This window comes from Penicillium concentricum, assembly GCF_028827145.1.
Source record: "Penicillium concentricum strain IBT 3081 chromosome Unknown utg000002l_segment0_segment0, whole genome shotgun sequence".
Lineage (NCBI taxonomy): Eukaryota > Fungi > Ascomycota > Eurotiomycetes > Eurotiales > Aspergillaceae > Penicillium > Penicillium concentricum.
Window position 1 is genome coordinate 7,880,452 of NW_026622755.1, and position 27,206 is coordinate 7,907,657.

The window sequence follows — 27,206 nt, forward strand, 5'->3', positions numbered from 1 at the left end:
TATACCTCTGTAATACCAAGGTCCGCACAAACTCCATCAACTGGAGAAGCCAGCCACGCCGCGACTAGGATCAGTCATAGTTGGGCCAGTGGGGGTAGACCGTGGCAAAAACGTTCTCGAAACCCCCGTCGATTCATCGTCAGACCAATCATATCGTTTTACTAGGACCGCCCCGACACCGGCCATGGATAAGAGAATCAAGGCAGTATTACAGGTCGACAAGGAATTTCACTTATTCATATGTGTGATTTCAATTATGTACTGTAAGAGTCAGGGTTGATTTTCTTGGTTTCTTAGGTAAGAGTCCTCCGAAGTTTATTCTTATATATGGGTTGTACAGATAAATATGCATCTCGGGAGATTTAGGTCAGGGATTCTCCAAGGAAAAGTGGCGACAAGATCTCCCCCGTATTTTTTTTTTCTCCGGCAAATGGAAGATTGGCAAAATGTCGGGAGTTTCAGGGAAAGAGTGGCTGAGGTCCCGATCTTCAGCCCTGTTTAAGATCATTTCTCCAGGTTTTGGTATAATTATAGTGCAATACCAAACCACCTAGCTTAGAGCCATATTGAATACTCCGTACATATTTACAGCTGAATAGTTTGCCTCTGGTATATTAATAGCTTGAGACATCTAGATCCGAGCTTAGTCACCGGTCCAGTCCGGGGGCTGTGCGGTGGTACGGAGTGTGTACCAGTGTACATCATTGTACATTATTGTACGGAGTAGTGTAAGGAGTACATACTATTGCAGTTTCAAAATGCAAATGAGAGATATAATTCGTGCATATAAGGAAATAATACTCCGTGTGAATCAAATATCAAACTATAGATCGACATTTCTTATCGTGGCCCCCTTATTGGCCCTTAATGCCAAGTGACAAACCACGCTGACTAGAATATCGCACATTCAAACTGATATTCGCGTAATTGCTTTCTCCTTATTTGCCGAATCAATTTAAATCAGGTCATCTGTTCCATATCCTAGGATTAGCCAAATTCTTCTAACCACATACATATTTTGAGGGTTTTATAAGGAAAACTATGCTGCTAAATGCCTCATCGGAATGTTCAAAAGCGGAACTAAAAGGCGGACATGACACATAGTTATACTTGGATCTTCAGGCTCCAAAATATATTGTTTCCGATACAGATCACCAACCTGTTTGGGATATAGTGGTCCCCTATGCCAAGACTTGATACTGACGGACTTCCTGCCCAGCCTGTAACCACGTTTAGTTATTCAGGTCCCAAAGAACTTGCTTCCAAAATCCACCTATGACTCAAAATGATGGCAAATGTTACATATATTTGCTTGGGAAAAAAAAATGGAATAGAAAAGTTGATTCCTTGTTCTAGCTCGCCAAGGATTATGACATAGGTAGATCCGTCTAACTTGGGGGCCATTGTAAAAGCCTCAAAAGCGCCCATTTACGGTTAATCACACGAATGGTGCTAAACCCTCATCTCTTCATGTGACTTGGAAATTCAAATAATGCCTCAGCCAATAAATGATACTGGCATGGTATCCCTTGCACCTGGCAGATCTGTTCACCGGGTAAACTGAGATCTAATCCCTCATATATGTACAATCCTAGTCCAAATTATACATCTAGATCTTCTATCGATTTAGGAAAACAAAATATGTCCACATTGTTTACATTGACGCCCAACTGTATTGAGATGCAGATCCAACCCCAGAACTGATCCATCTAGGCTTGGTATTCACTCTAACCAGTCAACGTCTAACCCTGTTTACGCCTGATCGATGTCATGTCCCAAGCAACAGTTTCGGTAGGCCTCGGGAAGTATGAAGCCAAAAGTGACGCACCACGGTCCACCACCCCCGCATATTTAGGGCCTAGACTTATCTGATCGACTCTGAAACTGTCTTAGGTATACTTGCATATGTATCCGTATGAGAATGCGGTAATTCTGGAAAGATCCTTTCAGTATCTTCAAGGTAGCAGAGTAAAGAAATAATGCGTTTAATAGAAGTTGAATGACTGTGGGAATGCGCTAAGCTGAAGCATACATGTAGTTCACATAATAAGCATAATACAATAAGTCTGAGAGACGCTATGTTTATGTTCAAAGAAAATACGATCACAGCTTCATCTCTTGAAGGCAAATATCAAACAGCATCTGAGTACTTTGTTTTATTGTTATTTGCTACCTACCTGGGGATTTTAAAGACCTTCTCGTCTTTCACACATACCCTCTTTTGTTAATATTTTTCTGGTCATCTCGGTATCTTCAATATAAACTACTCCTTTATTTTTATATACATATTCATATTCATATCTGGAATGGCGGGTAGTTCGGGTATGCATATGGAGGCAAAAAGGGACCCCCATCCGATTCTCTGAATGTACAGGCAAGGACCGAGGACTTCAATAGGGTTTACACAGACGATTCGAGGAAGCCTCAACACGACTTTATTCAAAAGCTCCGGACAAATATGTGGGCGACGGTAGAGATTTGCCTGGGAAAAGATGCGTTCGATGAAATCTCCAAGAGCGTTATTCTCAAGCTCTTCCCCGGGATAATGGTATCCCATTTGTGACCACTGAAAGCAAGATATGGAAGAAAAGAACTTGAAAAGGGGGAGAACCTCATCATCCTCCCGGGGACTCTGTCGATCACGAGCCTAACCAGGATCATTTCCTTGCATGAGTAGCGCTGGCCAGCTCGAACTTCGGTTGATGACGCTTCTGAATGGGTTCCTCCCGGTATATGATATCCAACTAAGAGCAAGTGTTCCCGGATTTGTTCGAAGGCATAGCTCCCAAAACAGGGAGATGGCTGTTCTTATCCGTTCTTTGAAAAAGCAAAAGAAAAGCGATGCTGCTTTACTGTGAGTGCCTCTTAGGCGTGGACATTTTACTGCGCATTTCTAACGGGCCCAGCTCACCCGTTCTCTGTCATCCGGCAGGCCCATTCTACCTTATCGAGGAAAAGTCTTGATCGGGAGACCCACCGCGCAGCGTGATATGCTGCTTCTCAGTACCTAGTGACAGGGTTATGACAACTCTCTCTATCACGGTTTATACACACAGCTAGAATGCGTTTGCGATATTGTGCAAGTTTCAACTTGTTTCAGGAATCAATGATAATGCTGATATATATATCACTAGTCACATTGCGTAATCCAGTATTTGGTTGAGATTATCTAGAATTTAGATATCCAGGTCTCAATCAAGTAGAAACTGATGGCAGAGTAGCTAACCAGCATCCCATACATTATGAGTTGTGTGACAGAAGAGCGCCAGAGCAGCTTGGATGGTGAGTTGCCCCGAGTGCCAGCTGCTACTTCAGCTAGCAAGGTCTTACACTAACCATAGTGTACATTACGACCAATGTACGACTGCGCCTTAGCGGTTTGCATGTCCATGTCAAGCATGAGCTATGAGCAATTGTGAGACTAGGAATTGTCTTGGTCTGTGAATACAAGAATGTTGTATCTCAGTGCCACTGGATCTCACCCATTGCCAGCCCGCCGTTGCATCCAACGCAATACCCACTCAACCAAGATGCTCAAGTCTTGAGAGATCTCGAGCACTCTGGCAATCTTCTTTTGCACATCCTGGAGGCCTGGATCAAGGTTATCCATACCCTGCATTTCAGTGTCGCCACCCAATTCACTGTCCACTAACCCAGCCGTATCCACAACTGAGATATGGCCGTTCAAGCCGACTTCAAAGCAAATAGCGATTTGTCTTGGGGTTTGAATGGTTCGAGCGGTTTCGGAGCTCTCGTTGTAGTTCCTCTGGTCTGTGATGAGCAACATGAGAGCAGGCGCTTGGCCGAGTTGAATACGCAATGTCACGTCGACTTTGACGTCGCCCACGGAAGGTTGATTGGGACTCTTTCCTCCACTGGAGGGGGCTGAAAATTCAACTCCAGAGTCAGTCTTGTTGCCATCCGAGCTACTCAGACCCAGTAGCAGGTTCAACCTCTCCTCGTTAGGATCATCGTTGTTCAAAATTATGGGCCCGTCGTGGCCAGCAAAGAGGTCCGGAGTTTGGACAGGAGGAGCGCGAGTATTTTGGGGGGTTGCATTTGGAGAATTGGTTGCGTTGGCCTGGTCCTTGGAGGGGACATGGAACGTCTTCCGAATCAGATTGGCTAACACGGCATATTGCCGGAAGATCTAAACCGGGTTAGTCAAAGACAATACCGGACAAAAAGACACATACCGGAAGGATGTCTGCGAGCTGTCGGGGGTGCGAGAAGGGTAGGTCACGGATGGTGCAACCAGTAATGGACTCGAAAGACTGGAAAGTGTAGTTATGTTGTTTGGTATATGGCTCGCCCTTGAAGTCAACAGCATGCACTGACATCCGGCGCTTTCTACGGCCAATTTGAGGGGATGAAACAGGTGACCCCAACGGTGAAGATTCCGATACCAGCAATGCATCGTACGTGATCATCTTAAACTCTTGTGGCAGCTGCATACCCAGCTGACGATAAATCTCGGAGGCTGCAAGAATAGGAACGTCGAGTGCAGGCTCCAGTCTACCGACGAACCGGCGGTTGGGCGGCGAGGATTCCAGCATGCTAGAGTCCAACGCCATGGGGTCATGATTGCCATGGGTCAACCGCATGGTCTGCGGAGGATCAAGCCAGTTCACTGACCCAGCAGCACCATTTGATGGAAGCAATTCAGTGCTTTCACCGGCAGTAAAAGCTTCATTCCCGACCCATTCCTTCGAGATACGCAATGACGGATAACCCTCTTCGCATTCAATCATGACAGTCCATGATCTGTTTTGATCATCCAACTCGGCCTTTGACTCTTGATCATGTTGCGGGTCAATCTCCATATAATCCGGGGATTGTAGGCTCTGCTTGGCATCCAGGACTTTGGCTTGTTCAACCCAATATTCCAAGCCGAGCCCGATTCGAGTGCCCTTGTGCATGGTGGGACGTCCGAGGACACCGGCGCAAAGATGCTGATACTCGCCGCCGTGCTTGCCACTCTTGTTTTCTTCCACCCAGATCCGTCTGAAATTCTCTTCAAGATTCTCCAAGGCCTCAAAGCAATTGACCTCTTGGCTGAGTTTGTCAAGCTTTGCAAGCCATCGTAGATTTTCATGGAACTCTTGGAGTGACCTCCATTTCCCACGTTCGGCGTCTTCCGGGGACTGGGCGAGAGTACGTTTCAAGACCGCTGTAGCTTCCTCACGCCGCACACCTTCCGTGTATTCAGGTGTGGCATATCGTAGACTGACATCTTTGACGACATCCTGGCCAGGGTAAAAATCGATCTCAAGATCGACGAAGTTACCAGCGATGTTGAGATTGTCGTCCTGCCAAATGGACTCGAAATCTTCGAGTCGACTCAGCCGTTCCACGCTTTCACGTGAAACTCCTCTACCAGAGACTCGCGCTCGTAGAAGCTGAACGACCTCCTCAACGCGATGTCTTTGCTCCTGGTCGTTGTCGCGTGCGACTCCGAGCTTGATTCCCTGCATTCCGAGGTTTTGCATGTCGCTCTCGTTCATGCCCGCACCAACAAGACCGTCATGCACCGCAGGAGAAGGACTGATGCCAGTATACCCACCAAGCGCTAAGAGAGCGGAAGGCGAACTGAAATTCACAGTGTCGTCGACCCCACTGGGAACCGCGAGAGGGGTAGCGTATTGATGGGATGAGACACTTGTGTGATGCGCATGGGCGGGTCCGGAGGCTGTCGGTGTTCTCATAGAAGGCGATTTATGGGCGAGAGATCGAGATAGAGGAGCGGAGGATGGGTGGGGAGAGGAGAGATGAGTTGGCGTTGCGCCAGGTTTTGCTTGGGGTGTCGCCATTGTAAAATAGAAGAAATGGTCAGAACAAAGTGTGAAGAGTCGTTGAAGATTAGATATAGTCAAATCTGTCCGAAAAAATGGGTATCATAAGAAGTATTCAAGTACAGAACGCAAGGAAGCCGGGTATCTTTGCATGCGATTCAATTCTCACCGGCGCAAGTACGAATTTGATGGATGCACGAGGGAAGAACTGTCATATAGCTGTACAGATCAAATATCATGACGCATCTGAAGCTCCCCCATCCATGAACACTGTAATTAACAAGCACGAATCGTTTCCCGGAGAACATTCCAAACAGACAGCTCAAAAGAAAGACATCACGTGTGTTTGCACTGTTTGTTTTAGTCGTCATAGCCCATTTCCGACGGAATCATAGTACTTTTGTTCGTGTATACCTTGAGTAAGACTAGTGCATTTATTGATGAATCTCAAATTAGCCTTTGATGGAAATAAGATCTGATAAGCAGTTGAGATGACTGCCTGATCAGGCAGCGGATCTTGGGATGGTTACAGGATAGTTTAACCTAGTGATCCAGGATGGCAGATGGGATTTATGGGTAGTGACAGGACTATTGCAGTTGATTAAGTGAGTCTCAGAATCCAAAGCTATTTTTACGAGTACACCTGGAGTCATGGCCTGGACCATGATCTTGGTGATATAACCCAAGCCGGGATCCCATCGGAGAGGAATCATACAAATGAATGAGACTAGCAGGTTAAAGAAAAACCAAGTTACGCAGGCCAGATTACCCCTCCAAAGAAGCTGAATGCTGTCATACATCAGATCTTGTTTGTGGCCCCGTAAAATGCATGCACTCCTGAGTACTCCGTAGACAAACATCTAATGCATCTCACTTGACCAGCAGCTGCGCTCCCAATCAAAGCTTTACAGTCAACCCCACAACAACATCATCTTATCAGATCGAATACCCAACAACTAATTTTACCAGCTTCTACACGAGTAAACCCTGTTACGTGGGAAGCTAAATTGCTTTTTGCCTGGCCTTCGATATGGCATTCAATGGAAGCGCTAACATATCAACTGATGATGTCCCTGATCGGAGCGAACTATTCTGGCGAAGTGAATTCAAGGACTTCCCAGCAACAGTAATCCCTGTTCTCCCTTTGCTATACAAGCAATCGACACTCGAAACCCTCAAACACAATATTGATCTAGCGTGTGGCGAACTGGATTCTGTCTCGGCGAGCGCAGCGTTGGCCCTAGCATGGGGTCTCGTTCTATCCCAATACACTGGGATCGACGATGTTTTTTTTTTTTTCGGTCTTGGTCTCAAATTGGAAAGCATCGAACCTTCTAACAAACTGATAGTTTTGCCTTTTCGGCTATTGGTTGACCCTCAGGAATTAGTGACAGACGCGTTTTGCAACACCGAAACCAAGATCACGGACGGGTCTACATTTGAGGTATCTTCAAGTCAAGAATTATCCAACTTTGGTGGAGAGATAGCAGCAGCGTGTCAATACATGAACATACTCAACATCAGACAAGGGCAGCAAAAACGCCCCGGTGGCTTGCAAAGTACGGACACGCGCAAATTCCCTCTTGTGCTCAATTGTGAGACCCGAACCAACGGCGTTGATATGGAATCCCTGGCGGATCCTTCTGCAATTTGCATCGAATTGACACGCATGAGGTTGCACTAGCTGACCCATTCTTTCCGGGCTGCCCTTAATCGTCGATATCGGGCTACTCTGGTTGGCGACCTCAGGTCTGTCAGCCTTCAAGGCTGGCCGAATTGATGGAGAAAGGAGTTCAGCCACCTCCTCCATTGGTCCACGCACGTGTTCACGATCTCATCGTCGCGCAATGCCAAACTCGCCCATCGGAACCAGCTATTGCTGCCTGGAATGGCCATTTGACCTACCATGAGCTTGACCAATGCTCTTCCCGCCTTGCAACCCAACTCGCAAAGCTCAACGTGATACAGTCTGGCAAGATAGTACCTATCTTGATGGAGAAATCCGTGTGAGTCTCAGTCGCTACCCTAGGTATCTTGAAGGCAGGGGGCGCTTTTCTTATGGACATCTCGTTCACGGACGAGTATGTGAAACAGACTTAAAGCAAAGGTTGAAGCCCCGCTTATTTTGACATCGATCCGTCAAGCCAATCGTGCGAAATCACTAAGACACCTATTTTGCGAGTGGGAGGCAGCAGACTGTTGGCTGATGATGAGGTGGGGAAAGGGACCCATCTGCAGTCCGTTTATGCACGACCATCGGATGCATGCCATGGTCTTTTTATCTCCGGTTCTAGCGGGGATTCTAGAGTTGTCGTTATCGACCATGTCGCGGTATGCACTGCCTGGGCCCAGCTGACAGCCACTCAACTAGCGCTGTCATCATCATCGCGGGTCTTTCAATTTGGCTCCCATGCATTTGGGGCTAGCGTTGCCGAGTACCTCGGGGCCATGATTCATGGGGCTTGTCTATGTATAGCTTCAGAATTGGGCACAGGAAACGACAAGGTAAAAGCTATTCGAGAGCTGAACGCTAATTTCATTACCCTGACCCCCTCTGCATCGCGTCTCCTGGATCCCAACCAGGTCCCATCACTCCAAGTTGTGATTCTAGCTGGTGAGGTGCTGGGTCCCCTTGATCTGGAGAAGTGGCAAGGACAAGTTCAATTGAAATGCATGTATGGACTGGCGGAGACTGCGGGATTCGCCTTGCTCGCCGACTTGACCAAACCTAACTCAAACTACTCGGGATATTGGAGTGCCGACTCATCCATGGAATTCTTGGATCGTAAACGCCAACATTGTCGAAGATCTGGTACCACCTGGCGGGGAAGGTGAGCTTTTGCTAGAAGGTCCGAGTTTAGGACGAGTTTATCTCAATGATCCTGCTCGTACAGTCCAAAATTACATTCCGGCCCCTTCCTGGCTCATGCAGATTCGACCGACGGCGCCACATGATTATCGCTGCTTGAAAACAGGGGGCCTCGTTTGCCACTCCTCCAACGGAACAATTGAGTACATCCGCCGAAAGGATGTAGCCGAAGTAAAGATCCGAGGGCAGCGTGTGGACCTTACGCACATTGAACGGCACCTCGCGCGACAGTATCCTACAGCTACTCGAGTGGCCGTGAATATTATCATTCCATCTGATGATATCGGTCATAGCGGTATCATGTTGGTCGGCTTCATCCATATAGAGTCTCCACAATACGGTATGCAAAAGAAAAATGAAGAAATATTTGCTTCCCCAACAATGGAGAGTCGAGAAAAGGCAACCACTGTTCTCTCCAAACTAAAAGAAGCGCTTCTTACATTCATGGTCCCAGATGTCGTTGTGATTCTCAAACGAATCCCTGCGACAACTTCAGGTAAATTACACTGCGATCGACTACGCCGTCTAGCCTCAGGATTGTCCCGCAGGGCTTTACTGGCGTACGGCGATATCCAGCCATCAGAGACAAACAACGACTGGAAAGATTTTTAGAATAGATCATTCATGAACCCTATGTGTACGCCCTACATGGGTGGCTGCAGATAGACTTTCGGAGCTGGACAGGGATCCCCTGGTAGCATATCAAATAGGTTAAATCAACTTGGATTGCATTCCATGTAACTCTAATGCTCCCAAAGATGATAAAATATCCAATCTGCCTGAACTACGGAATTGAGCACATCTATCCTCACAAATACCAAAGCATGTTTATTTTGGCAATTTTTTAAAAATGAAAACCCGTCTGGGCGGAAACTAAAGCGGGACCTCGGGAGATCCCGAGGTGCCGAACTCTATTATTCATCATGTACTATCCCCCGGGCCATGTACATAACCCGCCATCACATCCATCTTTTACCAAAACTCGGGCCCTCTAAACAGCTGGATCCATCTGTTACCGTAATCAGAGACGACACGAGTTTTATCGGTTCCAAAATCAAATACACTCTTCGCTATCTTTACTTCCAGTTCCACGAGCAAGCGCAAGGGAAGGGAGTGGTTCTCGAGAATTCGTCGGTTTGCACCAGTGCTAAAGCCCACGGGCAATCTTCTCGAGGGAGCCAAAGATCCTGTTTCCCCGAATGATAATAGTGTTGAACCTCCTTCAGACTGTGCAGGCCATTCCATTGGAAAGAGCACTCTACTCTCGAAGCAAGCTTATTTTGCTTGATGTTCTCAGCGTTATTGACTCTAGTACGGAAGCTACACGATCTTTTCAGCAACACGGGCTACTCCGGAAAATTCGAACTACTGTAGTGTTTGCCATTCTAGTAAGTTAAGTCTACAATCTACAATACAAGCTTTACCTATATTCAAAAGTTGAAGATTGCGTCAGACTAAGGACTTGCTTGGTTTCACCGTAAAGGCTACTTATCCTAAGCACCACGTAAAGGTGCAAGTCTTGCTTAGGTGTTGCACACAGGCCCCGTGCAACTGGGTTGGGGTAAAATAAAGGTTCTATGGTGTCTTGATGCGGGGGGAGGGAGGTGAGCCCCCAATGGTCAATGGAGAACCCAAGAGAGTACAGTCTGTATCCGCAGAGGTTGAGAGGGCTAGTCCCAACATACTTCGTGCCATTAGGCCAGGGCCAAAGCCCCAACCTAGTTTCAGCCTCTCAAGGACCGCGTCAAAGATCCGAGTGGGGACTAAGGAAAGAAAGAAAGAAGAAGAGAAAAAGTGGGAGGAGGCAGGTATTTATATTTTTCCAATGGCTGTAGGCAACGGGGGAACTGGGGTAGGTGACGAGTTATCCTAAATAGGAAGGCACCTCAGGTGACTGGGGCCACAAGACCCTGGGTATAGAGGAGATCTGACAGAACTGTACCTAGTGGCTATAGAGGACTCAACTAGGGTGTCCGATCCAACACCAAAATCTGGATCTTGAAGCTGAGTGTCTGAGATTGCATGAAACGGGTGTTTAGTGAAGTAACCTGCTCAGTGAGGCTCATTGCCAGAGGGTGCTTGATCAGCTATGTGAGGCGGCATTTTGGCTTGCTGCCCACCCTTATCACTTGCTCTCAGAAAGTAGCAATTCTTTCATCGCGAATTGAAAGACTGTAATATCTTGTTTTTAAGCAACATAATTTCAAAAGCTCTGTTTTTGGGTTTTTGAACTGCTCGGCTTGCGAACATCTTCCTTGATCGTAGCTCCTAGAACATGCAGAAAGTGACTTGCGGCTTCCATATAGGTACATAACGTAGGTTATGAGATGCCAACTCCGCGCTAATAACCGAGGGATCATATGAAATTCCCTAAAAGAATACATAGAATACCAAAAATATGTATGAAATAGCTATTATTCCTACACTACATAAAGTTAAACTGATTTCTTAAGCAAACCTCCAAATCGCCTGGCGTATGAGTATGATGACTAATATATAAGACTTGTTGGCCACGGCCTCGGGAAAAGTTAATCCCGCATATTAATTGCCTGATAAAATTGGCATCAAATTAGCTCACCCGGTCCACTTTTATGTCGGTTTATATTCACCGCCTTTAAGACCGCCTGCCATTTCCATCGAGCTATGATCCGGCTCTCTCGAATTCGATCATATCCAACCTGCTACCTAGTGGTTGAAATAATCGCTGCCAAGCACCTTATTATATTTATATATCGATGTTTGCAGCACGCGCATTTGGCCGACAGGCCCGAGTTCTTCCCAAATTGACTCAGTTCCGTTATGTATCAACGTTGGAAGGGTCTCCGCACATAGTATGTGGTTGTTGCACCTTACAGAGCCCTCATTGAAGCTAAATTCTTGATAGTACGTGTTCCCAAATGCTGAACCAGCAAGTGGAACCCACATCTTGTCACTATTACCCTCCGAGCCAGTGAACCCAGACCTGGCTATCGGAATGACGACTCAACTGCCACCGACAACAGATTCTTTCAAAGAAAACCCAAAATTCCTGAATATAGTACAAGAAGTGTGTTCAAAATACGCACATGAAGATCCGGATGCCAAGTCCCAAGCGCAGGTTATGGTGTCTGTGGGCGGGGCCAACCTGAACTCAGGCGGCGTGTTATTAAGCGGCCAGCGCGGGAGACGTCGAGGCGATTCGAGAAGTGGTGCTAGTGGCCAGGGCGCTGCAGGTGGACGTGGTGGCTGGATTCATGTCTCTGATGGCAGACGGCCGCCTGACTATGGGCGGATTGCTTGGTAGGGACTTGCCAGTTTTTGAATAAGCACATTTTATTTCATATGAGACTTATACTAATGCCATTCAGGCCCGAGGATATGTTTGGAAGCCTTGAGGTAGATGCCAATGGTCAGTTCGTTGGAGACAATGGCAATTATCAGCCAAGTGGTATGTTTTCCGGTTATATGAAACTCATCAGGTCAAGCTGATACTTAGCAGGTACCTATCGTATCCTGACCCGAGATGGAATGTAAGTATCCCCCTTGTTAGATGTTCGGTCATACTGGTATTCGATGTTGACTGATTGATATAGTTTCGGATTGAGTCCTTTCCTCAGAGAAAAGCTGGTCCAGAAGCTACGAGAACTTGAAAAGTGATTACTTCGAAATTTGGGGACATCGCCCACAAAATCCTATGTAAAATATATATCAGCCTTTAGCCGTCCACTCGCATTCGGTTGCTGTTGAACCTTTTGCGCAGACCTTGTACGCAATCTTTCTTTAACCGCGATACTCTTGCACTTGGACTATTCTCAACTCAACACACCGTGCACGTTAGCTGAGTTTCCTTCTTCATGGAGCAGAGTTCGCTCAGTGCATTGGATATCAGTTTGTCGCCCAGTAGATATGACTCGGTCAGGGGATTCTCGTTTCTACTTTGACAAAATATAACATATTTTAATCAGAAAAGTATGACTGAATAAACAAAAGTCAAGGTTGATTTGCTTCATTGCATCTATCATCACTTCTTGAAGAAGCTCGTAATTCGCTGCGATCCATCTGCTGCCTTGGTCCCACTGGAATTCTTCATAGGGCTGTTATGGGTAGCACTGCGCAACTTCTTTTTTGCGGCGATGGCCCCGTTGAATCTGAATTGACCTTTTGCTTCTTACTTTCCTTCGTGGCATCAGGAGCTTCTGGACTATGCTCCCTTTTGACAGCTGGGACTGGCTTTGGGGCATTGTCTTCGGACCATTCTGAATCCTTAGTAGGGCGGCGATCCTCGTCTTTAACCATCTTCATTTTCGGCGACGCAGTCTCCTTCTTTGGAGACAAGTCTGGAGTCTCCTTCATTTTTGCATTGGCAAAGAAGTTTGCGATGTTGCTCTTGTTTTCCTTGCTGTCGACAGGAACAATAAAGTTCGGAGAATTATTTCCAACTTTCCCAACTTCCTTGGGGACAGGATAGCACTCCAGTTCGCCCTCATAGGGCTTGAGAATCGACTGTAGCTCCTTTGACCAGGTCTTTCGGCCGGGGTCCAGCCACGTTTTCATTGCCTCACTTCCTGGGTCCAGAATGACCGGCATACGTTCATGTAGGAACTTTAGGTAGGAATTAGATGAGGTCGTGATCACCGTGTATGTGTAGAGCTTTTCGTCAGAACCTGTGCAAAGTAATCGTCAGCCTAATTAATGCTTCATCTCAGAAAGGTTTAGACATACCCTCGTAGGAAACGCAGTCCCATAATCCAGCGAAACACATCAGTTCCCCGTCTTTGCGCCGGACAAAGTGTGGAACCTTTTCTTTGCCCCCAGGCCCCTTCTTCAGCCACTCGTAAAAGCCCTGGCAGATGACAATGCACCTCTTTCGTCGCTTCATGGTAGTCCACATCCCAGAATCTTCAATCAACGAGTCATCGCGACAGTTAATCGTTCGCATCATAGATCCGTAATCCGGCTGGCGCTTCGTCCAGAATGGGATGAGACCCCATTTCATGCTCTGGAGCTTGTATTTGATAACTGTGTTGTCTGCTGACTTAGCGTCCGAGTTAACGTCATCTTTTCTCTTTTCTAAATCTTGGTTTTGGTGCTCGCTATCAGCATGTTGCTGAGCATTGTGGCCCCCTTTGTCGGCGATATCAGCGCGATAGACAGCGCCGAAGTTACCCGGTGCAAAGTTGTATGTCTCTCTGACTGCATCGTCGTCTGGCACTTCATCCACTTGCATGCCTTGCTCTTGCAGACGTTGTTGAATGTACGCCAAGCGCTTGGGATCGTCAGCTGGCGGACAGTCTAGACGCAGGAGCCGTGACTTACCACACCCAAAGCGTATCGCCCACACATGATCAGTGTAAGCTATTAGATCTATTCAATAGCAAGATCTCCACGATCATTGTTGGATCAAACCAGTGCATTTTCCAGACAGAATGAGTGGAAAAGTGAGTGCATACTTCAGCGGGCGACGTCATATGGCGGAGCGGAGCTTGGACCACCGGAAAATCGAGGGCGGACTCTCAACTTACTCACCATATCTCCCTGTCTATTCTCTACATCAATTTCCCAGGTTGCATCAGACAATCACCCGCTCAATCAAAACTTGAAATCTCAATCCAATACCCACCCACACACTCCCAATGTTCCGCGCAGCATCACGGCGCGCGAGTGCGCATGCCGCAAAACTTCTACAACCACAACCAAAGAGCCTGGCCCGCTCAATATACATCAACAGCACCACCCGACCAACCCTCCAACCGCGAATCAACAATGGCAAACCACTTGCAAGCCCATATATCTCCGGCACACGGCACCTCACGATCCTGCAGAAAATCAGCCGCAAATACCGCGAAGCATCTAAAGGAATCTGGCGCAAGAACCCCGTGCTCATGCCACTAGCAATCTTCTCCGTTGTCGGCGGAGCCTTCATCTTTGCCTACATCTCCTACGTGGAATTGACACGCGTTGGGCCACAGTACCACAAATTCCCGCCGCCGGTGGCCGACGCTCTCCGCACCGCTATCTATTACACCGAGATCGATCTCAATCCGGCCAAGGCAATGAAGGCTTACAGAGAGGCGCTTCATATAGCCTTTGAGATGGGCATCCACCCATACTCGGATGAGATACTTGGAATCAAGCTGCAGGTTGCTATGATGCTGGAGAAGGCTGGACTTGTGAAGCCGGCGATTGATGTATTGGAGCGAACGAAGAACGAGACTCTGGCCTGGGTGGATGAGGTCACAGCAGGCAACGCTGCTGCAGCAGCTGAGAAGGTGAAGCAAGCGCAGGTCCAGGTGCAGAAGACCTCTGCCAATGTCCAGGTTGACACCGAGGCGGTTCAAGAAAGCGAGGAGGATCTGAAAGCAATGGCGCAGTATGAGGCTCGTCAGCGAGACAAAGCACTCAAGAAGGTCGTCGGCATTGCGATGAAGCTTGGCGAGCTTTATTCCAGTGAGTATATTCAGGACGACAAGAAAGCTGAGGCTGCGCAGGTCGCCGCTGTGGAGATCTGTTTGAAGGAAATGCACCGTCGTCAGAGGCTTGGACTTCCTGTTGGAAGCTCTAGCAGTGGCGAGGGGTCAGAAGGCGAGGCATGGCTGAACCTCACTGAGATCGCGACGGCGTTGGCTGAGCTTGCCGCTACCTATACCGCCAAGGAACGGTATGAGCTGGCCATGCCGCTATACATGCGTGCGTTGGATTTGATCCGCGCCGCTGAAGGAACTTCTATATCTTGCAAACAGGTGGTGCTGCTGAACGATGTCGCCACCGCTCTGGTCGGCCAAGTTCAACTGCCCGCCAAATCTCAGCCGCAGCAACCTGTTACAGCGGAGCAGACTGTTGAGGCTGCCCAGAAGTGGGCAGAGAAGGCCATTGAGGTCGCGGCACACATCCAACCCCCGCTACGTGACGAGGAGTGTGACATTACTTGCGTGGTTGCGACTTATAACCTGGGCGAGCTGGCTGAGCTACAGAAGAAGCCAGAGGTCGCTAGGCAGCGGTATACTGAGGCTAAGGAGTTGGCCGATAAGATTGAATACGAGGAAGGGAGTACGATGGCCAAGGAGGCTTTGAAGAGACTCGGAAAGAAATAATGGGTAGATCTGTGAAGGCCTCTCTGTTCAGCCTGATGTACATTATGACCAACGTTGGAAATAGGAATCTCAACACTCCTGTATATTAACATAAAAGAATAGTCGGCCATGTGATGTCTTCGTAGTAGGCAGAGCAGAAAAAAGGGGGGGGGGAAGCGTAAACTATGCCATTAACTACGCAGACTTCTTTATGCATAACCTGGGAGGTATCATTCGACTGCTTGAATATGTATTCGGCGGCTATCGTACATGGGTAAGACAAGGGAAGATACATGACAAGACAAAACATCAAGACATTAGAAGACATACGGGTACGATGGTTTTACAAGAGATTTTCAATATTGAAAAATAGGAAACATTTTGATGCCTTAACTGGTATTAGAACATCACACGTCTTGCACAAGATTCCATACATTGCGGATCAAGTAGGCTAGACATGTCAGAAAACCTTCAGGCCGGGGACATCTCAGTCCCGGCGAGAAGTGCTTCATTGCTCGTGGCTCATACATCCCAAACCAATGCTCTTTGGCCGTATCTTTTGAACTTTTTTTCAATTCCCTTGTCAATAGATCAAAAAGAGGCTCCTCAAGCTCCGATACAACAACTCAAATCTATGCGCGCGACATAACACCCCAGGCACGGATCTTGTTGTCAGTGTAACCGGCGAACAGGGTCTGGCCGTCAGCGGACCAGGCCAAGCTGATGCACTCGGGGTCACGGCTCTTCTTGCCCTTCTCAACGAACTCAGGCTTGAGCTCATCAACCTTGCTCTTCTTCTCGAGGTCGAAGATGGTGATGGAGCTGCTGGTGGCAGCGCAGAGCCAGTAGCGGTTGGGGGAGAAGACGAGAGCGTGGATCTCATCGCCAGCGGAGAGGGAGTAGAGGTGCTTGGACTCGTTAAGATCCCAGAGCATGGTGGTACCGTCCTTGCCACCGGAGGCGCAGAGGGATCCGTCGGGGGAGATGGTGACGGTGTTGATGTATCCGGTGTGACCGATGTGGTCGGTCTGGAGACGGCAGGAAGCGAGCTCCCAAACCTAAACGCGGATCAAATGTTAGCGTCGATACCGTCAAAGAATGTCAAGTGTCAAGGAAAAATTTTTCCAATCCATATATCGTTCAATAAAAAACAAATTTTTTTTGTTGCTGTGCCCATCAGGCAAATTGGGTGAAAGATTGTCTCATGGCCCCGAAGGGCTCTGAAGTAGCAAATACGTTTATGCAAACATCACGCGGGCATAGCAAGGCGGGGAGGAAATTCTGCAGGGAGATTCGGAATCGATAGCGTACCTTGACGAGCTTGTCCCAGCCAGCGGAGACAATGACGGGGTTCTGGGGGTTGGGGCTGAAGCGAACGCAGGAAACCCACTCGGTGTGGCCCTTGTCGGTGATGGTGAACTTGCAGTCACCGAGGGTGTTCCACAGCTTGATGGAGCGGTCACGGGAACCGGAGACGATCTGACGGTTGTCGGCGGAGAACGAGACGGACAGAACATCGTTGGTGTGGCCGACGAAAGTGCGGGTGGTGTTACCGGTGGAAAGCTCCCAGAGACGGAGAGACTTATCCCACGAGGCGGACAGAGCGTAGGCACCGTCGGAGGAGATCACCTATAACGCAGACAAGACCATCGGTCAGCCAAAACCATTCCATCTTTTTTTTTTTTTTTCGAAAATGCGCCATCCAAATCCATCTGTCGCATCCAATGGTTTCTGGGTGTGGTTCATTCGGGAGAAGAAAAACGTACACAGTCAGAGACGATGTGCGAGTGACCCTCGAGGCTGCGCTTGGGGTAACCGTAGGCCTGCTCATCACGGGTAAGGTTCCAGATGATCAGGGTCTTGTCGCGGGATGCGGACAGCAGCATGTTGGGGCTATCATCAAGCAATCAAGTCAGAATTTTGTCCCTTCAAAAATTCAATCCCCCGATCGGGATAGGTCATTCTTACTTCTCCAGGGAGGTGGCGAGGGAAGTAACCCAGCCATTGTGGCCCTCAAGGGTGCCGCGAAGAACCAGCTGCTCAGCCATGATGGGAATGAGACAATGAAGGAGAGAGAGGGATGGGCGGAGATTGTCGTTGACTCTGGGGGGAGGTAAAATCGAGATGGGAGGCAGACGTGCCCGCTCAAGCCCTAAGCCGCTTCGCTGCTCTCCTTGTGTGGTTTCCGTGGAGCCCTAATACTAAGCGAACCAGTCACATGACTTGTATCTATACAGACTGGGCCTCGACTACAATGTATATCGGGAGATAGAGAATTGCATGTCTATTTATGTTGAAGTTTTCTTTATTGTATTTGAAATTAACAATTGCTTTGTTTTTCTATCTCAACTTCTGATCTCTACACCCATTGATCCGAGTACCATCAAATATACAACATTCTTAATACACGCCTCTTATGGACAATATGACCACTATGACAACTATAGTACAGTTTTTGAATCGACGAACCTCCCGAGTTCAATCTCTTCTACAGGCCCTTTACGAGTCAAACACCTGAACATCAGGCATTCTCCCCAAGCCGCCACCACCACCAGTCTTCTTATTCTTGGCATTCTCAAAGCCAGTAGCACTCTTATCGCGAACATGAGCTCTGAGCAGGTTGAGAACCTCAGAGTTCTGCCAACGCGACGGAACAGGCCGGTAAGCGGCTCTGAAGGCGCCAATAGTCTGTGCCCATTCACCGCTCTTGGCACCAGTCTCCTTCCAAGTCTCGGTGATGGTATCCTCCTTAGGAGCGGAGGGTGAGATATCCTCTGGCGGGTCCTGTGTCGCCCAGTAGTAGATGTCCCAGTCGTTCTCGTCCAGGAAGCCATCGTACTCGACGAGCTGATCGTAGTCCATCTTGCCCAGGTAGACATCTGCGAAGGTTGAGAGGAGCAAGTCTGACTCCAGGATTCCGCGCTTGCGGCTTTGGTCTAGAGTGGAGTTGGTTAGCTTGGAATGGTCCTTGATATATTGATGCACCAGATCCTCAGCTTTAGCATTGTGACCGAGGTACAAGTATGCATGGAAACGGGTACGAACATAGCAGACGTGCTCTCTTCGTGGCAAGTTCCTCCCCAACTCTCTTCAAAGGCTCAACCTTGAACGTAATACCCTCCATCTCACCAACGCCAAGCTCGGGCTTCTGCGCCCCATTATCCTGACGACCACCGGTGAAATGCTCAATCCTTCCGGGGTACGGATCAGACGGTCTGTAGTTGGGATCGACTGAGTTCAGCATCTCCGGTGGCGGAGGCTTCTGACCGACACTGAGGAAGTCCTTTGTCATGGTTGAGGTAGTGTTGGGCACGAATTGATTTGGGGGCTTGTTGGCCTGGTTTGCGCGGTGCGCCTTCACCTCGGGAGCATCGTCGCCATCTTTGAGGCGTAGAGCTGTCGCGCCGAATTGGCGGTTTAGTCTTGTGATTGTGCTTAGGGATGATGGCACTGGTCGCGCGAGGCGACGGAGTATACGCGGGGTGGACATTTTGTTGCAGTATCCTATAGAGAGGGAGTTGAGACTTTCTTTCCTCTAGGGATGAATTGGCGTTTGATGCTCGGCTTTGACATCATCCGGTGTAATGCCCCGGGGAACCGAGAAGCTCCTGCAATGCCCGGTGTTTGTTTTGTTTGCAATGCTAAACATTCCACTTAGAGGCCGTCGATTACACACTGCTCGACACAGCGCATTTCTTTAGATTGGGTGTCTATTAAGGCCCTTTTATGCTTGTAATTGGGGCACCTTTTGTTTGCTCTCTTGGCATATCTGTTGTTTGGGTTTCATCGAACTCAGAATCCTTCTGCAACACATCAATCTAGATGTATACACTGACCTCACATATAGATATAAATATCGGAAGCTCCCCCCAGGACTACCTAGCAAGGTAGCCATGTAGCTAATGTTTAACAACTTACATAGATAAATAATAATCCATCCATGAATACTCGGGTACTACCTCACGGGCAAAAAGGAGCTTGTAAAGTATAGCGAACCACCCATCCCCGATACACCACATGCGAGAAAAAGAAACTATTATTAGAGCCAGGCTGCAGAAAGCATGGTGTACATTTTATATCATTGAGATCATGACTGTTTAACAGAATGCCACTCGACATTAGAGCAAAAGGATTTGCAATGCAACCGCTGCAAAACCAAAAAAAGAACCATCAAAGATGCAACCATTCGACCAGTAAATCTAGATGAGGTGCTTAGATCTGCAAGAACCGAATAGTCAGTAACCAATTCCATCCACCACAACCACAATTCAACATACCTGAAGTAAGCCCGCAGGTAAACAACCTGCCAAGCACCAAGTCCGATAAGCATGCCCATAGTTCCGAATGCGAACCACTTCACGCGCTCATTGGTGCTCTCATTGGTATCACGCAAACGCTGCTCACGCGCACGCAGGTACTCCATCTCGGTCACGATATCGGCAACCATCTCCTCGATGCGGCGGAGGTCAGTCTCAACGGGCTTGAGCTTCTCCTGAGATTGGATGCTGTTCCAGTCGCGGGCGTCGGCGCCAATGTCGACGTCGAGTTCGATGGGGCGGGAGGGGTTCGCGATGCCGTCTAATTGGGTGGTGTTGTTTTAGTATCTCATTCTCTTTCACTCTGAATTTCCCCCGGTGTATTGTTCGGGTTGTTCGAGGGGACTACCACTTACTGTGTCCGACAAGCTGGTTCTCGAAGCAGACGTCGAAAGCCGTGTCCGCGGGCGAAGTGAACAACTGACGCGTCTCACCGACGACATCCCTAGGGCGACCGTGGTCATTGCCCATAGAGTCCTTGATCTATACAGAGAAAAATAAGAGTATTAGTCGGGGTCCACAATGTCGCAGTTCGGCGGTTTGCCATCCAAGTCCCAGCAGACGCAGGACGGAATCCCATCCACATCCAGGAATAATTCCACATACATGAATATTGACCCTCTGGCCATCACCCTTCGAGCCACCAACAATGGCAGTGACAACGACGAGCTGGTCCTTCGAGACGAAGTTGCGAATGCATCGCTCGTTACTGCCGCCGCCGGAGGTGGCGACAAGATCGAATTTTAGGGCGCTGGCGAGCTGGAAGAAGACGAAGAGGAAACCAAGGATGGCCCTCAGTGTGAGTGGTGAGGTGCCCATTGTTGCGGCGTGGAATTGGCGGTTGTAAACACAGATGCTTGGTGCTGTTGATGACACCTGGTAAGGGGAGTGCTGGATTAACTTTGTTCCGGGCTTACGGTCTAGGATCTATACTTCGACTGGGGGAGGGGGTTCTTGTTTCACACGGCAAATATTGCTAGGGTTTGATTGTTTTGGATTTATCTAAGTAAAATTATTACTACGTATTGGAGATAGTGTTCACATAATAATGAAATGGTTTCTAAATGTCAGGGCATTGAAAAATAGCTCAAGTATAGGTATGGTATCTCGAAATCCACGAAAGCAATCAAAGCACATGTGCAACGTCCCAACGAAGAGACAAAATAGAAAACCCGAAGTCCGTATTAATCGTTTAGTCCCACGCAGAAGGGTAGAAAACAAAGTGGCGCACAAAAGCGCAAGAGAAGATAGGAAAAAGCCACCCGGTCGTAGCCATAGTAAACAATAAAGAAAGAAGAATGTGGCTCTATGTGAAAGAAATAAAACGAAAGGAAATGAAAGAGATTGCAGTGCCGTTGCACAAACAAGAAAGACCAAAGCGATGGACATGATATGTAGATCGTTAGATGAATTAGAACGCTCAGCAAAGCAAGACATTAGTCGAGAATCAGAGTACTTTCAGCCCATTAGGCCTCGATCTTCTTTCGGCGCGTGAAGAAGCGGGAGAGACCACCGTCCTTGGTCTTAGAGCCCATCGGTGTTGATGAAGCCCGAATAGGGCTTGGAGGAGGCCCGGTGTTTCGTAGGAAATCTGCCAAATCACCAGTTTCGGTCTTGCGATTTGAGATAGAAGGCATGGTGCCATTGTTGCGCTCCTGGCCAACCTTAGCAGAGTAGTTGGATTGGACCTTTGTGGGTGGGGTTGGTGTGCGCAAGGGTGTTTGTGAGGTGCGGAGCAAGCGAGCCTTCATCCCCGATGCTCCATTTGATGCAGGGGTACTAACTGCAAATGGCCGTGGGGGTTCTTCGGTGGGAGGAGGGGGAGGGGCATCGCGCAGGAAATCCATCAGGCTCTCCTCCTCGCGCCTGGGCTTAGGGTTTGCTTCCCTTTCCAGAAGCTCTTCTAGAAGCGCGTCATCGTCATCATCGTCAATGGCGTACGGATCTGGAGCACGACGTTGCTTCCGAACAGGCTTGGGCTCATCAAAGTCCCTGGCGCTTCCCGATGTTGTAGGCTTGCTTCGGTTTGAATCCAGCAACGCGGTCCGCGAGCCAACAGATGTCAATGATTTATTAGGTGTAGATCCATTACCAGTGCTGATGAAGGAGCTGGATGCTGTGTTTTCCATCAGAAGATCATCTGAATCGATAGTGTTTCTGAAAGGTGCAACTGTTCGAGGAATACGGTGAGCACCTCCTGGCATAGGAGGTCCCTCCCGAATGAAGTCGATGAGGTCCGACGTTTGAGATCCTCTCGTCTCAGCAGACCGAGCTTGAAGCTTAGGTCGGTTTCCACGGGAGGTAGTAGAGATAGTTGATGGAGGACGAGCAGGCCGTGTGCTCTCGGCGGAGATAGAGGTCTTAGACTCGTATGACCCACTAGCGGGGCCAGTCGATCTCATGAATTCCGCAAAGTCGCGTATCGAATCTGAGGGCGCGATTCGCGCATCCCGCGCCTGTCCAATCTTGCTAGACCTTGACGTTGATGACATGTTCGTCAATCGTGTGGTAAGCGGGATGTGCTTGGGTGACTCAATGGATCTGGTGTGGGAGATCGGAGTCAACTCTCCAGTTGCTCTTGAGGAAACCGAGGCGTGAGGGCGGTGTTTATCTTCGCCTGGTGGTGCAGTGGTATTCAAGAACTCAGCCAGGTCGGAGACACCGCCTGTCGTCTCTGATCGAGGAACTGCACGGTTGGACGAGTCAGGGAAGGTCATCTCCCTCACACTTCGGGGAGTAAGGGTGTAATGGATAGTCTCATCGCTGTTGATCAACTTGTCCAAATCGGCAATATCGTCTACAGAGTCTCCGCTGCCGCCGGATGCGCGACTAGTTTCGGACGAGCTGCGCATGCGCAGCGAAGGAGATTCACCCTGTGGTCGTCCCATGATACCCTTCAGCTTGGTAGACACCTGCGATGTGGTAGAGTTGGCAGTCATTGGACGCGTATTCTCGCGGCCACTGCCGAAGCTCCCAGACCGACGGGATTTAATGATGGATGAAGTCATTGAGATCGACGGCCGAGACATGCGCTGAACAGCCGCTCGTTCAACCGCGGAGGCGGAGGCAGAGAGGCTTCGATTGCTGGCTGTGACCTCTAACGGAGCAGGTCTGGGGCGACTTTTCGACCGTTGCGAATTACTTGAAACAGAAATCGGGCGACTCATATCGGGGGATAGAGATTGTGAAGAATTTGCCAATTCGGGGTATTCCTCCGATGACCGAGTCGACAGCGTGGCTGTCAAGATCGGCTTATTCTGATCTTCATCGGTCGCACCATGGTCGATACAAGATGTGACAGCCTCGATGGGGGGTGCGGGTGGAGCCGGCGTGGTCTCAACCCCTTGCGCGGGAGGCTTACTCTCCGCAACGGCTTGCATTTCAGAGTCGCTAGTCTGTTCAGAGATCGACCTTGCATTCAGGAGACTGACATCCCTAGAGGTTTGTCGCTTTGGTCGGTGTATTGTCGTAGTCAATTTAGGTTTTTCGCATAACCCAGTGCCCTCAATCACTTCTGGGTCTTTCTGATTTGGCCGATCGCCCAAGGATACAATGGAGACACGGGCACTATTGGATTGATCGGTCATAGCGTCTTCATCTTGTGCGATAGTGCGCAAGGATGCAACCAAGTCACTGACTGCAGGTGTCTCCTCTTCTTCTTCATGCAAGACCGACATTCTCGCGTTTTCGGAAGTTTCTGCTGCAGATTCGAAGGATGCGGTCTCATCGTGCTCTGTCGTGATAGCAATGCCAGGGGTAGTTTCGGCCGCATCCACATATTCTACCGATTCATCATCCTCGTACATAGTCTCAAGTTGCGTTTTCTCCGATGCGGTGGGTGATGGGTGCTCTGTTGGCGACTCTGGCTCCTCCTGAGTCAAGTCGGGTGGAGGTGCCCCATTAGGCAGAGACTTCGTACGAACATGACGGATTGATTTGCCGGGTTCAATAGCTGACGCACTCACCGGCGAGGTGTTTGCTGAACCTGGAGATTTTGGTACAAGCGAGGGGGATGAAAACACCATTAAACTGCGTGGTCGCACCTTGTGAGCAACAACGGCCTCCATGGTCTGCACCTCCCCATGCACCCCATCTAGATTGCCAGTGTAGCCCGGGACCTCGATCTCTTGAACATCGTAATCGCTCATTGGCAAAGGAACGGCGGCGGGGTCAAAAACTGGCATTGCCACAGGGAGAGGCTCACTAGGAGTCACTGGTTCCTCAATGGTCACAATGCTGCTCTTTCGGCTGTTTGCCATGGAGTATCCACGGGGGCGGAATGATTCACGAGATAGGGTTCGAGAAAGAGTGGTTCTGCGTTTGCGCTGCCTCCACGTGCGCCACAAGCGACCCAAGGTTGCATTCAGGGCCAACTTCTCCATATCGAGATCTTCCACCACAAGTCGGTCGATTCTTTTCCGCTCTCCAGATCCACTAAGCTCATCACCATTGTTGAGCTGTGTCGACAAACGGGACCGCGATGTCTCGCCAGCAATGACAAGTGCGCGCTCACCAATGTATTCGATGATCGAGGTGAGGAAAATAGAAGCTGCCGGTGTAATGTTGTCGACATGACTGGTGAATCTGCGGGGTGCTCCATCGGTCTCCCCGAGGCTATCTTGGGCGATAAACTCATCTTCGTCATCCTCTTCCATGTCGCCCAGTCGTGTGTAGACCATGCATCGTAGACGGGTTAATTTCCATGAGCGTATTAGATCAAAATCGCCGCCGGGCTCCTGGCCACCGCGGAATTCCGTCTGCTCATCCTCCGCTCCGCCCATAAATTCGCTCAACTCTTCTTCAGCCGCAGATACCACTTCCTTGGCCAAGCGGGGCTTCAATACATCGGCCATGGCGGGTCGAATACAAGCGAGCTGGGTCGACTTTGATGAAGCGAGAATATTATACAAGAGGTTATCAAGAAATCCATTCAGGAGCGATAAGGCGGCGGGGGTCACCAGCGCCGTGGCGCCGGCGCCGGTTTCCTCATCCTCAGCCACAAAATCGGCGGCGTTGAACTCCTGATCGGCAGAGATAATATCTGAAGCTGCAGATGGCGAGATAAATGCTGGGGCCGGCGTTACGGACGGCGGGGACATGAGGTTGACTCTAGAAAATTGCGAGTCGCTAGATACGACGCTGGGACTGCGCGAACGGGACGCGACCCCAGTATCTAGGAAGTCGGGTGCTTTGGTGGACATTGTGAACCCCAGGTATATTGAGTTCGAGGGCTCGAGGACTCGAAAGCTTTGTTGGCCTCTTTTGTTTTCTTCCTTTGCCTCGATTTGAACGGGAAGACGCTGGGTAGAAATCGAAATTTCTAAATCATCCTGTACTCCCAGGAACGTCAGTCTGACACGATTTTCTGCAGGTAAAATCTGACTGAAGGGAAGTTGGGGGGGGGGCCATTGTACGACTGCATGCGCAACTTCGCCCCGATAGCCCCCCGTGACAATGGAAGGGTGGATTTCCAACTTACCCGTTTGAATCAAAGATGCAATCGGTGGTCATACCGTGACATAGAGAAAGTAGAAAGCAAAAGGATGAGAAAGAACTACCGAGGAAGGAGAGAGTCAGGAGTAATTATTCAACCTGAGTCAGTGGGGAACTGGGAATATTCGGGGTCGACTACCGAATAATTTATGGAGCAATTTGTATACAAATCTTACAATCTTACCGATTACACTTTTTTCTTTCAGGTTGCATTGTAAAGACCCCTGTAGCTTATTTAGGTTATTCCTCTATTTCAAACACTAGAGTAGCCTATTCACATATCTAAAAATTTCAATTTACTGTCTTATTAAAGAGCTATTCAAAGACGACTTCCCCTTATTCAGGAACCCAGAAAAGGAAAGAAAAACAATACCCCATCGCAATCGTTCCAGGGGAAAGAGAAAAAAAAAAGAAAAAAAGAAAAAAGAACAATGTTCCAGCGATCGGCACGCTAAAGTGCCCCGCTTGCACCTCGTTTCATGCCCCATTGGTTGTGGGCGGCCAATCATTGAATGAGGTTCCATGGATTCGGGCGGGTGGGGGACTCAGTTAGCCTTTAGCGCCATTCCTTTCTTGGTGCAATTATTGATTTTTGTTCATTCCTAAAGAGAAGAGGCTAGGTGTAGGCAGGGTACATGGATCTTGATGTATCACGGGAAGTATTTCTAATTGTGATATATTTCATTTAAGTATGACCCGCTGTTACGGGGCATATTCGGTAGTGCGGCTGTTAGCGCATAGCATCCTTTTTTCCACACGTTCCTCAGCCGTTCCACGGGTCCCAGGGGTACACGAGGATAAGCCTGTGGCGTAGAAATGCCATGCTACGGGTACTCGGTCCCCATTTTCGAGATTTCTAGAAACTTTATACACCGATTTCCCAAGAAACCTTGAGAAACACTTTAATATCTGAGACAAATCCCAAATTATATCAATTTCCCCAATCAGCATCTGCTTATAGTGGCCCTCATGTGACGCGCACCCCCCGTACCTGATCTGAACCTTTCGTCTGTCAACTTCGGATCGTCCAATCAATTCCTTTGCCGAACTCCCACCCATGGAATATCACTCGATTCATTTATTAGAAGAACTCCTAACCGAGAGGCTGAGAATATTGTCTCATTATATAGTGCTATAGCTGAAGAGGTGACAATATAATCTACGGAGTACTCCGTACATTCCGTACCCACCTAAGCATACCATCGGAGATGACAGGATCGGGTCAAAGTGGGCCCAGGTGGCAATGAACAATATAGGGTTATGGCGACTATTGCCAGCTCCGTGGTGTAGCACGCACTAGCAGTAACTAACGATCACAATGGATATTGTCACCTGAATCATGCAAGAATATCAGGAGGTTCCTACCGACACCCCAGAAAGAGCAATGAAGAAAGGTACAGCGTAACGTCGTATGAATTGTTCTTGCACCTTGCACCTTGCAGAGCTGCTGCATAGATCCAGTGACATATCAAATCTCATCCTCATGCATATTCCGTGCTCTATACGGAGTATGTTGTACTCCGTACCACCTTCAGCCTTAGAAGCAGCTCACTATCGAGCTTCAGCTTATATCACGCAGGAGTCACCTCTATCGCACAACGAAACACCACACGTTATAGCGTTGAAATATCGTCATTTTTACTCCCTACTGTTTCCTCGAATAAGCCTCCCCCACGGCCCGGGACGT

At 48.8% G+C, this 27,206-nt stretch overlaps 9 protein-coding genes across 9 annotated transcripts; 4 read left to right on the plus strand and 5 right to left on the minus strand.

Moving 5' to 3' along the window:
• Nucleotides 1-3,478: 3,478 nt before the first annotated feature.
• N7517_006723 (RNA polymerase II mediator complex middle subunit MED1) lies at nt 3,479-5,810 on the minus strand (the record flags this gene model as incomplete). Its single annotated transcript, XM_056724453.1, has 2 exons — nt 3,479-4,150; nt 4,197-5,810. 2 exons carry the CDS (start codon nt 5,808-5,810, stop codon nt 3,479-3,481), a joined length of 2,286 nt encoding a protein of 761 aa, XP_056580703.1.
• A 1,012-nt stretch (nt 5,811-6,822) lies between these two features.
• Nucleotides 6,823-7,476, plus strand: N7517_006724 (uncharacterized protein; the record flags this gene model as incomplete). The annotated part of the gene is made up of 1 exon (XM_056724454.1): nt 6,823-7,476. The coding sequence occupies one exon, from the start codon at nt 6,823-6,825 to the stop codon at nt 7,474-7,476; it is 654 nt and encodes a 217-aa protein (XP_056580704.1).
• Nucleotides 7,477-7,571: 95 nt separating this feature from the next.
• N7517_006725 (AMP-dependent synthetase/ligase) lies at nt 7,572-9,273 on the plus strand (the record flags this gene model as incomplete). The annotated part of the gene is made up of 4 exons (XM_056724455.1): nt 7,572-7,796; nt 7,833-7,873; nt 7,907-8,623; nt 8,649-9,273. 4 exons carry the CDS (start codon nt 7,572-7,574, stop codon nt 9,271-9,273), a joined length of 1,608 nt encoding a protein of 535 aa, XP_056580705.1.
• Nucleotides 9,274-11,396: 2,123 nt separating this feature from the next.
• Nucleotides 11,397-12,297, plus strand: N7517_006726 (uncharacterized protein; the record flags this gene model as incomplete). The annotated part of the gene is made up of 5 exons (XM_056724456.1): nt 11,397-11,492; nt 11,546-11,940; nt 12,009-12,088; nt 12,140-12,170; nt 12,234-12,297. The coding sequence occupies 5 exons, from the start codon at nt 11,397-11,399 to the stop codon at nt 12,295-12,297; spliced, it is 666 nt and encodes a 221-aa protein (XP_056580706.1).
• Nucleotides 12,298-12,726: 429 nt separating this feature from the next.
• N7517_006727 (SOS response-associated peptidase) lies at nt 12,727-14,108 on the minus strand (the record flags this gene model as incomplete). Its single annotated transcript, XM_056724457.1, has 4 exons — nt 12,727-13,304; nt 13,363-13,906; nt 13,957-13,995; nt 14,091-14,108. The coding sequence occupies 4 exons, from the start codon at nt 14,106-14,108 to the stop codon at nt 12,727-12,729; spliced, it is 1,179 nt and encodes a 392-aa protein (XP_056580707.1).
• A 165-nt stretch (nt 14,109-14,273) lies between these two features.
• Nucleotides 14,274-15,731, plus strand: N7517_006728 (TPR domain protein; the record flags this gene model as incomplete). The annotated part of the gene is made up of 1 exon (XM_056724458.1): nt 14,274-15,731. One exon carries the CDS (start codon nt 14,274-14,276, stop codon nt 15,729-15,731), a length of 1,458 nt encoding a protein of 485 aa, XP_056580708.1.
• Nucleotides 15,732-16,342: 611 nt separating this feature from the next.
• Nucleotides 16,343-17,758, minus strand: cpcB (40S ribosomal protein RACK1; the record flags this gene model as incomplete). The annotated part of the gene is made up of 4 exons (XM_056724459.1): nt 16,343-16,768; nt 17,022-17,339; nt 17,477-17,603; nt 17,679-17,758. 4 exons carry the CDS (start codon nt 17,756-17,758, stop codon nt 16,343-16,345), a joined length of 951 nt encoding a protein of 316 aa, XP_056580709.1.
• Nucleotides 17,759-18,209: 451 nt separating this feature from the next.
• N7517_006730 (G-protein comlpex beta subunit CpcB) lies at nt 18,210-20,902 on the minus strand (the record flags this gene model as incomplete). The annotated part of the gene is made up of 5 exons (XM_056724460.1): nt 18,210-18,646; nt 18,756-19,243; nt 19,988-20,288; nt 20,383-20,509; nt 20,633-20,902. Coding segments are annotated over 5 exons (1,623 nt in total), but the record flags the coding sequence as incomplete, so codon positions are not given.
• A 590-nt stretch (nt 20,903-21,492) lies between these two features.
• On the minus strand, nt 21,493-25,227 carry N7517_006731 (uncharacterized protein; the record flags this gene model as incomplete). The annotated part of the gene is made up of 1 exon (XM_056724461.1): nt 21,493-25,227. The coding sequence occupies one exon, from the start codon at nt 25,225-25,227 to the stop codon at nt 21,493-21,495; it is 3,735 nt and encodes a 1,244-aa protein (XP_056580711.1).
• Nucleotides 25,228-27,206: the final 1,979 nt, after the last annotated feature.